The following is a 12083-nucleotide window of genomic DNA, read 5'->3' on the forward strand; positions in this document are numbered from 1 at the left end:
CTGCAATTCTTACAGAAATCTTTAAATGTCAAAGTTTTTGATACCAAATAATATTTTTCTGTGGTGTTCCTCAAGGACTTGGTGTCTTAGTGTGGTGTTATGGAGGGTTTTTTGACCATTTAAACAATTCCAATTCTAAAAAATTATTTAATTTAGCACCAAATCTGTCTAACACATGGTATAAACCCAAAAATGCTGCGACGACGTTTATTACATTTTTATGACTAGAAAAACTTGACACACAGCATTGGGCTGCATCTCAAATTAATATTCAGGTTCATATACTATTGACCTGCTATATCCCCTTAAACATTACCTTGTACACAAGTCATCATTTAAGCTAAATTTGAAAAAATTCCCTGATGCGTTCTTGAGATATCACGTTCATGAGAATGAGATGGACACAACGTTACAGTGACCTTTTATCACCAAAATGTAATCAATTAATCCTTAAGTCCAAGTGGACATCTGTTAGCCTGTTGAGACCATCCTGATAACGAGCTCATCATTCTCTTTTCGTCTCTGTAGAAGTCTGGACTCGGAGCCGCCCCAAACACTTTCAGTGGGAGGGAGTACTCGCCTTGACAGACAAACACTGTAACAAAATACCCAGGAACATCTTTATCACCAACAGAGTAATGAATCAAGCTTTTGCCAAATCCAGTCAGAAGAACTGTGAATATGTCTTTTCCTCTGAGAAACTTGAGTGCTTCTTGTTTAATTGCTGTTAAAGGGAAATTTCGGTTTATTTCAACCCGTCTCCTATCGTCCTAGATTTGTTTCAAGTGACTAGTGACATAGAAATAATAGTTAGCATGTTAGCCGTTAGCCTAGATACAGCCGTAGCGTCAGACCTGTTAAAACGCAAGTGAACGGGCATCCCTTCAAGTGCAAAGTTAGTCCACTAAACAAGCTTTTTTTCCACAAAGACCGCCTCATATCGTTAGGATAAATGTCAGAGAACATATAGAAAACGACATGTAAACGTGTTGTCTTACCTTACCGGTGTGGTGCCATGTTTGTTTAAATCTTTAATAAAATAAATGAATGAACTTTTCAGGCTACTGTCCGGTTCTGCCTTCCAGCTGTTGATGCTTGTTCAGGCACGCTATGAGATCGCTGCTTGCTCTCGCAATATTTCGGTCGCGCTTTGGAAAGCAGAGCTAGATGGTAAACAAACATGGCACCACACCGGTTCTTGAGATATCACATTCACGAGTGAGATGGATGGACAGAAGGACAGACGGACAGACAGATAAACGGACAGACAGACAGACAGACAGACAGACAGACAACATGAAAACTTGATGGCTCCGGCCTGCGTCCATAATGCCCCCGGCCTCCTTATGCCTCTGTCCCAGCTGAGGCATAAAATCCCTCTGTATTAAACAGTGGAGCAGCTTGTCTGAACTGTAACGTGACCATTCAGTGACAGAAAATACTCACTTCAGTCTGTCTGTATTATCTAACTGTCCATTCAGCTTCAGTGTGATGGGAGCAGCTCGAAGGTTAATGACAGCTGTGAATGTACAATGAGCCATTGTGGCACGCTGCATTGTTGGTTTTAATTATACAGGACAACACTGCCAGTTTGGTTTGATCAAGCCTGCAGGTGCAGCCTGGCGTGCCATTGTGCGTACGTGTGTATGCATTTGTGATTACGACAATGGAGCTACTACATAAGGAGCTACGTACACGTCACGCAGCAGCCACACACATACAGAAGATCCACAAAAACAGCAGCAACAGAATGAGCTCAGTCCCGACTCTTTGCTTTTATCTTCTGTGTTGCAGTTTGCTGTCAAAATAGTTCTAATATTAGTCTTTTATCTGTTTACATTTATGAATTATTCACAGCCATTTCAGGCCCTTTCTGCAAATTGCTCTCTTTTGTTTCATTCATGCCATCAGTTCGTGGCAGAGGTGTTGAGACAATTCTCTGTTTTGCAGTAGAGTTCAAATTAGAGCTTGGCTGAAGATGAATAAAATATCTGAACAACAGTAATCACAAGATGTCACTATTGGCTACCAACACAAATGGAGCACTATGAATCATTGCACATGTGTGTGTGTATCTAAACTGGAAGACTGAATTAGTACAAATAACAGACTCACCAGTTATGTGGAATAAAGTCCTAACACACAGTGATTTAGCCAAATTTAAGACAGATCTTTGGACAAATCATTTTTTTCTTATTCAAGCATTGCAGGTAAGTAAAAAGGTAAGTAGTATATACTTGGTTCTATGCAAAGACAATGGGAATATTGTTAATAGAGCGAGTTAGATAAATTTACATTTTGCCGACAGGTAAGTAAAGGTGTAAAGAAAAAAGACAGTATTAGGTTGAGTGAAGGTTTGTTACATCTAAAATGGGGCCTTTCTTGTAGACTTGACTCATTTTGATCAACAAATTAAAATATGGATAAATAACATTAGAAAAAAGGTTTGTGGCAAAGACTTCAGACTACAAATTCAAATGTAAGACATAATAATTTCAGACTCTTTAAGACATTTTAAGGGCCTGCAGACCTCCTGATAATACACAGCATAGACCTGTGTGCGATAGAGACATTATACACTGAGTGAATCTCTACCCAGTATTCCAGGCTGTGGCGTGCAGGTGTAGTGCAGTTTGCCGCTGTAAAACTCCAGGCCGATGATGGCGAACATGAGGATTGCAAAAAAGAGCAGCAGGCCGATCTGCAGCAGAGGAACCATGGCCTTCATTATGGACTTTAGGACGATCTGCAGACCTGGAGGAAGAGCACACAGTGAGCTGAAGTGAAAACGCACTTAGAACAGTACAAATATGTAAAACATGCACGTCATAAAACATAATATTTGAACGTCACTTCACAATGATTGAAAAAATGTAATTTTCGAGGGGTGCTCAAGCGATTGGTTAATTTAACAATTGGCTGATCATCGGAAATTGTCAGTTATTCTGTTAATAAATCATTTAAGTAATTTAAGCAAAAACATCAAGGATACACTCGTCCCAATTTCTCAATGTGAATATTTGCTTGTTGTCTAAGTGTTTTATGATTGTTATCTTATTTCTTTGAAATTTTTAATGTTGGTCAGACAAAACAAGCAGTTTGAAGATGTTAGCTTGGGCTCTAAGAAATTGTTATTTTTTTCTGCTTTTTTCCTGACATTGTACAAACCACATTAATCAAAAGATTAATTACAAAAATAATCTGCAGATTAATCAATATTGAAAATACTCATTAGTTGCAGCACTTAGCCTTGGGTTATTGCAAAACTTCATGCTGATCACTGATTCATTTAAGGGGACCGATCATGCTTTTGCTATATACATATACATATATATATATATATATATATATATATATAATCCTACAATGTCCATATGTTGATGTTAAATGTGGACAAAGTTTTAAATAATAGGGTAAATATAAAAGTAATCCCTGTGAGCAAAAAAGACTCAGGCTTCAGACTGTACTGAATACTCTCTTCCCAAGGTTTTTTTTTTTTTTTTTCCAAATTTTGGCTACAAGCTGCAACATCAGCTCCTGAAGGATATATATATCATATGGTCATCTACTTCAGGCACGCTACTGCAAGTGTTTACATAACATAGCCTACACTGCAATATGTAGCTACACCCTGATGCCAGGGAAATGTGCAATCTTTGTCGCTAATGTTTCTCCCTGATTTCGGATCATATTACTGCTGGATCATTTCCTGTTCTGTTAAGAAACGTTTACTGGTTATTCTTCACATTAAAAAGTTCTGCCCTTCTGTTACAGTTATTTCCCCCGGCTGCAGTACACTGCTAACCTAACTGTAGCTAACATGTAAACTTTGTTGCCAATGTTGTAAATTTCTCCCTGAATTTCAGATCATATTCCTGCTGGAACATGTTCGGTTGTGTTAGGAAGCTTTTAGTGATGATTTTTGACAGTAAAAAGTGCTGCTATTCTCTGTTACAGTTATCCATCTGGCTGCTGTGACGCTGAGATACGGAAGACCATGAAATGCTGACCAATCACAACAAACTAAGCTTTTTCAGTAGGGGGACTTTGGATTTTGGCGAAGCAGAGACACTTTTTTTTAAAAGACATTTAGATTTAGATATTCTAATGTATGTATTTTTAAGTTTGTCTGAGGATGGAGGCTAAATTTCAGAGGCGATGTCTAAAAGCCAAATACCACCAACTGCTCAACTAGATACACTTTTTTTTTTAAACTTGACTCTTCAACTCTTCATATTTGGTACTCACTGGGGATGCCTGAGACCAGTTTAAGGGGTCGAAGCACTCGCACCGCCCTCAGGGTCCTCAGGTCCACTGAGATGTTCATATGCGCCCCTGCAGCGGCCAGGATCCTGCAGAGATGAACACAAATCCACATCAACAGAGTCACAGTGCAGAATGCTACAATTTTATGCTTTATAATCTATTGCAGAGCAGTGTCAAAAAGGGGACTCAGACACCACGCATAAACACGCTGAGGCCATCACACACAGTGTTGGTGGATGGCTGCAGTGCTTAGATATGGAGCGTGAGGACATGAGGGTCTCCAGTATGCAGCGAGAAAACAGAGAAAACAACAGGGATGTTTTTGGGGGCTTTTGGCTGTTTCGCAGTGTGTGGGAGGATGGCTGTGACAACTGCTATTTAGGAGGAGAACAAAGAAAGACACCCTCAGGCTGGAGAGACATGAGGCTTGCGGACAAGCACATGCGTGGACACACACACATCGCAAACACATCGACCTCTTATCTGCTACACAAAGTCCTAAAAAAGTTCCATTTTTACTTTATCTTGTTTTGTGTCCTCTATCCCCCCCGCCCTCTAAATACACCTCTGTGGCCTTCAGCCATCACACTGATGAGAAAAAGAAAGGCAGTGTCTGGTGATCTCCCCCCTGCTTCCTCATTAGTCTGCCCTCCTGCTTCCTTTCTCTCTCTGCTCTCTATACCCTCATATCTTGCTCTTCATCCCTAAACCTCTCTCCTCTCATCTCCCTCTTCCTCCACCTGTTTTTACAACCTCCTTCCAATTAGACTTGCACTTCTGACTCTGTTTATCCATTTTCCACTGACCTGAACACACATTTATTCCCCTTTCACCCGGATGCCTACTGAGAGAGAGACAGAGATGGATGGGGAAGTGAGGTAAAAACAAAAGAAAAATTGCAAACGGGGAGTTGAGGAAATGGTCTTGCCGAAGAGAGGATACAGCAGCAAAACTTTGAAGACAGAGTAACATAAGATTTACATGCTCCAAACTCTAAAACATAGATTCATACTGTATGTAAATGCACATTGCTTATCTGGTCAGTTGCAACCATTGAAAGATAAATAATTGTACTCATTAAATGTTCTGTATGTAACTTTCAGAAAATCTTTGTTAGTGACACCTCTCTTTAAGTTTGTTAAGAGAACTGCAGTCAGTATCATCCAGCACCTGCATCCACCACAACAGTGACAAACACAAGATTGACCATGACTGACCACCATCATGTTGTTAACTTTACTATCAGCAGTATTTCTGTGTTTCATCTGGCTCTATGATACTAACTAGCTTGCCGTTCGCAAATGACTTTCTCAGCTGATGTTACAAAGCAACCAATGGAGAACCATGCAGTGAACCTTTACAGTAAGTTGGCTAACCTTAACTTAGGTTATGGTTAGCTTGTTTGCTGCCCAGCTAGTTAGCTATGCTGCATCGATCTCGTTGCCTGGTAAATGTTAAATTAATTTTGCGAACCAACTCTGAGAGTCTGGACCATCTGGACGAAGCTGACGTTAACCACTCAATACAGTTTTTTGCAATGCTTGCTCACTAACAATGCATCCGCATTAGAAAGCATTCAGAGTTAGCTAACATTAGCCTGTTAAAACCACAATATATATCATGTCAGTGTTTTCTCTGGGATTTTTTTTCAACACCAGGAGAACTGACGTTTTGATATAGGGCACTGAATTTGATGAATACACCTTTTATCACACCACAATTGAGACAAGAAATGAGAAGAGAATGATCCCCAGTCAGCAACTGTAACAGTTCGAATGCAGCCAACGCAAACCTCAGTGGTAAGTGAAGGCCTGTGTCCTGCTGCTGCAAAATGTAAATAATGGAAACACAGCATGTGCAGACTCTGTGATGCGATAGGCGCCAGTGTTGTGTCGAAAACTCTTTCCCCGTTGATGTATGTTTCAGCCCTAACCCTAACCACCGGGGGGCGCTACGCATTAACGGGGAAAACACTTTTCAATGAAGGAACACATTTTGATACAGCATTGGTTGTTTTTTTATGTTAACAGACTCCATTTCTTAGCTAACAGCAGCTACTGTTGCACACTGTAGTGCTGTAGCAGAGTTGAAGAGAGATGCAGCATGATGTTGGGAGAAGGTGACCTTGAGGGCTTTCCGCCAGAAAGGGATTTCTGGGTTAAGGTTCATCACATCCTTTGGATTTTCTGTGAAAGATTTGGCCCAAATATTTTACAAAGAAGTTAGTCCACAGACTGTTACAGACAACTGAGAAAGTCAGGAAAGTCTTGTTTTTTTAAGTTACCTTACAGTCTGTTCACCCATTACCAAGAAAATGTGATTAATACATGTAAAAAGTTACATATAGTACCTTTAAATTCACTTTGATCATGAAGACTGGATAAAAATGAAGGCAACAGCATATAAAGAAATACTTTCTAAAGTAACTGAAAGGTGGATTAAGTAAAAGATTACAGCTTTGTAAACAGATGATTTATGTGCAGCACAGTGTTAAAGAACCGTCTTTATGCACAGTACTGTAATTTGCTCTAAGATGATAGCACAGTAGATCATCACACAGCTAGAAAAACAGATGCAATTACATTCCTGTGATACAGTGGTGAGAATCAGTCCCGTCTATATTGTTAGGAGACACAGAGCGCCATCTGATTTAATTAACAGAAGAAAGAGAGAGAGGAAGAGGTGAGAGAAAGATTAAAATAGCTCACCATCATCCACACACATACAGAAATACAATGATCCTCATGGGTTTCACACCTCTAACAATTCCCTTTTGGATTTTCTCCTCTTTCCCCTCTCACTCAGCACTCCACGTCTTTGTACTTCTCCCCTTATTCCCTCCTTTTACTCCAATCACTCCCTCTGCTGCCTCCTGCAACCTCTGTCATTTCATCCCCCACTTCCTCCATCTCTCAATCTTTCTTCAGACCATTAGTCAGTCCTGGCTGCTCTTTAGTTGTTATGGAGACTAGGGGATGGAGGGTCTAAAAATGGCTTCCTCATTTAGTCCGCTGTTCAGTGGATGTCCTGGGCCCTGTTTCCCAATTCCCAAAACGATTGTTTGTATAAGTTAAAAATGTCCAAACAAACTCCTCCTTTTTGCAGATGGAAATCGTGTAAAAGGGAGTTTTGTTTGTCAGCTTGTTTAAGCCAAGATTTAGTATGTGTTCCTGCTTGCAGATAAGAAAGGGGCATTACAGCTGTGAAGATAATGCTTGCTGCTGGTTCTAAGTCCGGGTCTTTTTTTGTATCTATGTCTTGGGTAGCTGTCTGGGCGTCAGCAGTATCACCATAACACCAAGAGAACAGTGGCAACTTCTGATAAAGCCTGCAACTGCACATTAGAAATGAACTGTTCTGGTTGGCTAGATGCAAAGATATTCTCTTTATCTGTAGATGTACAGACAGAAAATATCAAATGTCAATTTCTCTGTGTTACATACTGATATTCTTACTTTAAAGAGGATGCCGATGTGTATGCATAGAGGGATTACTGAACTGGCATACCAAGCACAGGCCCAGGGGGTCTACGTGTCAGGCCTCCCGCTGCAAACCTTCATCTGCAAAATATCACTCAAAGAGGCATGTATAGAGCAGGAAGAGGCTGAAAATGACCTCAAAGAAACATAAAAGGACAAAAGGGAAAAACAAAAACACCACATTGATGCATAACAGCTGCACAGAGACACACAGACAGGCACAAAAGGGGCAAAACAACCACAAGGAGACATAAAATGACTACCAAGAGATGCATAACAGCTAAAGACTCAAAATGACTATAGAGGCACAAAATGACTACAAAGAGCTGCAAAACAACAAAAACGAGACGCAAAGCAACTACAAAAAGACTTAAAATGACCACTGAGAGACACAAAACAACTACAAAGAGATGGTAAACAACCTCAAGACTTAAAACAACCAAAGAGAAACAAAATATCCACAAAGAGACACAAAATAACTAGAGACACAAAATAAACATAAAGAGACACAAAATGACTACAAAAACACACAAAGAGACTAAGTACGACTACGAAAAGGGGCAAAATAACCACAAAGAGACACAAAATGACCATAAACAGATGCAAATCAACAAAAAGGTGATGCAAAGCAACTACACAGACCTAAAATAGACAAACAGATGCTAAACGACCACGAGACTCAAAATGATTAAAAAGAAACAAAATGACCACAATGACACACAAAATATCAAAAGATACACAGAATAACCATGAAGAGACACAAAATGCCCACAAAGACATGAAGATTACAGAGACTCAAAATGACCACTGCGAGACACAAAACAACTAAAAAGAGATGCTAAGCCACCACAAGGAGACTCAAAATGACTACAAAAAGATGCAAAACCACAAAGAAATGTGTAACGACAACAAAGAGACAAAAAAACGATCAACAAAATGTAAAGCTAAACAGCTATGACGTCTGTGTGTCTTGCTCCTATGTAAGAGAGGTGGTGGGGCCCTCTCCATGCCCTGGCATCCCAATGTGTCATAATCCACCAATGTGCGTATGATGTTCCAGTTGTATGAGAGGCCCTTTGAGACATAATTCATACTTGGTTTCACATGTAACATCATACTCTCATACATACACCACTATACTCTTACACAAACACCACTATACCCTCTTACATGCACAATCATACTGTCGTACATACACTATACTCTCACACAAACACTACTACTGTATACCCTCTTACATGCACAATCATACTCTTATACATACACCACTATACTCTTACAAAAACACAACTATACCCTCTTACATGCACAATCATACTCTTATACATACACCACTATACTACACTCTCTTATATTTATCATCATGTTTTCTTTTATTTACTGTCATACTCTTAGTGTAACAGAGGATAATATTATATGTATGTAAGTATGATAGTATGTACATGAAAGTAATCACTTTCACAGTGCTTTGTAATCATCATTACGACAGCTAAGCTTCATACTACTGCCGTCTGGACATTGGCACCCTCTATATGACCGAGATGAGGAAGGTGAAGGTTGGCCACAAAAACTGGCAGATGTAAATCAGCCAAGGGAAACACAACACATGGCTGATTTGGCATAAATGACAGATTTTGGCAGACAGTTTATCTCCTCCCTGTAGTTTCCCCTCTCCCTATTGTAGAGCAATTCATTGATCTGTTTGTTATTTGTATTAGGTTGCATCTAATTTATGATTTAAATGCAATCACTCATATTGTGTTAAAGACTATTTAATTCGTACAGAACCTCAGTGGTCATGATGACAGTATGTGCCAAGATTAAATAAAATTAACAAAATGATAAAGACTGTTGCTTCTGCCAGTGTTGTTTTATTTTTTTTCTAACTGCTTTCTATCAGTGCACCGCAACCTCTACTACAATTTCATAACTCTATAATAATTTCTAGAAGTGTCTTAATTTCATAACACCAGTGCAGTGTCTGTTCAAACGTGCCTGTTCAGAATGGGCTGCTGCTTGTAGCTTTCTCGAGAGCTGCTCATCCAAACAACTTCACACAACACTGCACTTCTTTGGTTCCTGGATAATATATCCGCCATTTGACCAGGAATATCTGTTGAAGTCAGGCATGTTTAAATCTCTCCTGTCATAATGTCCAGTAAAAATATTTCCCTCTGAGGATATGTAGGCTTAACGACGTGTCCTAACAGCAAGCAAGCAAGCAAGAGTTTCTCTGTCCACACTGAATACGTTAAATATGCACTACTGTTACATCAAACAAACCACTGTATTATATTGTATATATATTGTGATACTTACTGGAAATGCCATACAATATAGACAACAGTAAGTAGGTTGTTATTAGTGATTATCATTTACCAGAAACTTTCAGCTCAACACATGTGTTTGCAGGTCGGGTGGGGAGGATTGGCTCTCATAACAGGCTGGTTTGACCCAATTTTTAAAAAAACCCTGACCCACGCATCACTAACAGACATGCATACAGACTGATGAGACTCCTTCTTTATTAGTTGGATTTCAGATTCAACACTAAATTTCAAGAAAAATGATTTTGTAGCCTGCTGCAGTTCCAACACCTCTTCCAGTTTCTCTATTTTTTTCTTTCTCCCAACTAAAGTAGACAGTAAAGAAAAGTTTGTGTTACAGTTTAGGCCTGGAGGCGATGAGTGGGTCTTGCACTGGTTGAACCCCAGCGGTCACTTCATGGACACCTTGACTGATCTCAGAGACAACACACATCTAACAGGTGCCTGGTGTATCTACAAGTCATTTTTAGTCACCGGTAGCTGTCGCACAGAAAAACATCTTTGTTCAGCCTGCATGTATCTGCAGGCGTTATGTGAGATACACACTGCAGTGAACTGAGCCGAAGCCCTGGTCAGAGTTGTCAGCCATGATAAGTGAGTAACAGTGACATACCCTGAAGAACTGACAGCTCGCTGCTGCGTGAAAAATCTATTGTGACAACCACCATGCCATGATACTGATAACGTTGTGACTTATGCTCCATGTCATTGTCAAGCTGCTAACTAATATGATATGAGTGCACCTGACTATTGTAGTGATATTAATTCCACAGCATGTGTTATTTACACCACCAGTTCTGAGCTCAGGGGTTACAGGATAATTTGGGTGTATCACAAGATTTGTTTATTGTGTTTTATTGCCTTTATTATCAGTGTTATCAATCATACATCTGCTTTTCTGCAATGACATGTCAAAACAGCCGCTGTGAAAAAGGTCTTTCCTTGTTATTTCTATGTGTTAAGGCCAGCTGGAGAACTTCTGTACAAGCTATTTGGTGACACGGACATTTTTCTTGGTTCCTCGAAATTTGACTTCTGGAAGGTTTTCCACTCAACAAAAAGCAATATACAGTATATAGTCATTAATGTTTCAGTGTGTACAATTCAGCAGCATGACTTGCAGTAGATTGCATCAGGAGGAAGAAATCCAGCAGCACTAAGCACTTTTGAGAGACACACCAATAATGCTTAAGTCGAACTGGATATAAAAATGTGGCATTTTCCCCCTGGTTATGTTTATTAGGGCCATTTTGGTGTAATATTGTGAAAGAATGACAGCGGGTTTTATAGCAATAGATGATGCAGTTTTTCCTTTGGCATATCTTTGGCATATTCCATATGAAACTGTTGGTTGCGTTGGTGATATCTTCCAATGCTTCAGGCTGTATTCAGTTATTTTCTGATCATAAATCGCTCCCCTTTGCTCACCCAGAATAGACTGAAGAATCTGCTAGTGACAGGCTCCCACTAATGGCTCAGTTGTTGCATTCACATGTGACAATTTAGTGAAAGAGCTCTGAATAAAAGGTTCTTCTGCAGCTTTTATAATTTTAAGAGCATTTTAGCCTCAGAGCCAAAATCATTTCTAACATTTAATACCAGTAGGAAAAAGGGATGGGTATCGGTACTCAATACCTATAAGTCAGTGGTTCCCAACTGGTGCAGCCACAAGGTCCAGATTTCTCTGGGTTCAACGTCCACACAGTCTAACACATTCAGCGTCATACTTGCGTTTGCCATGTCCTGACTCCCCACCGGATCAGCAAACTTTCAGTTGCTGTCTTCTCCAGAGCTGTCTACCAGCAGCAGCTAACAACCAACACCGAGCCATTAAACAGTGATGTTGGCCAAGGGTTGCTATCAGTAAACCCGTTCACCTTGTGTGTGTGCAGAGCTCACACTCCAGCAGCAGCAGCTAGCAACCAACACCGAGCCGTTAAACGATCCCAACAAACTCACACTGCAACAGCTTGTCTCTGTCATTAAACCCATAATAACTGTTAAGTAATGT

General features: G+C 39.9%; 1 protein-coding gene across 5 annotated transcripts in view; it reads right to left on the reverse strand.

Annotated features, from left to right (window-relative positions):
• cacna1ea (calcium channel, voltage-dependent, R type, alpha 1E subunit a) overlaps nt 1-12083 on the reverse strand; it is a 149733-nt gene that overhangs the window by 54133 nt on the left and 83517 nt on the right. For all 5 annotated transcript variants that reach the window (XM_078168763.1, XM_033621374.2, XM_078168762.1 and 2 more), the window contains exons 6-7: nt 4249-4352; nt 2596-2754 (exon numbers count right to left, since the gene is read on the reverse strand). In XM_078168763.1, the coding sequence (XP_078024889.1) occupies nt 2596-2754; nt 4249-4352 (263 nt within the window). The remainder of the gene's footprint in view (nt 1-2595; nt 2755-4248; nt 4353-12083) is intronic.

The sequence above is a fragment of the Epinephelus lanceolatus genome, chromosome 6, assembly GCF_041903045.1.
Source record: "Epinephelus lanceolatus isolate andai-2023 chromosome 6, ASM4190304v1, whole genome shotgun sequence".
Lineage (NCBI taxonomy): Eukaryota > Metazoa > Chordata > Actinopteri > Perciformes > Serranidae > Epinephelus > Epinephelus lanceolatus.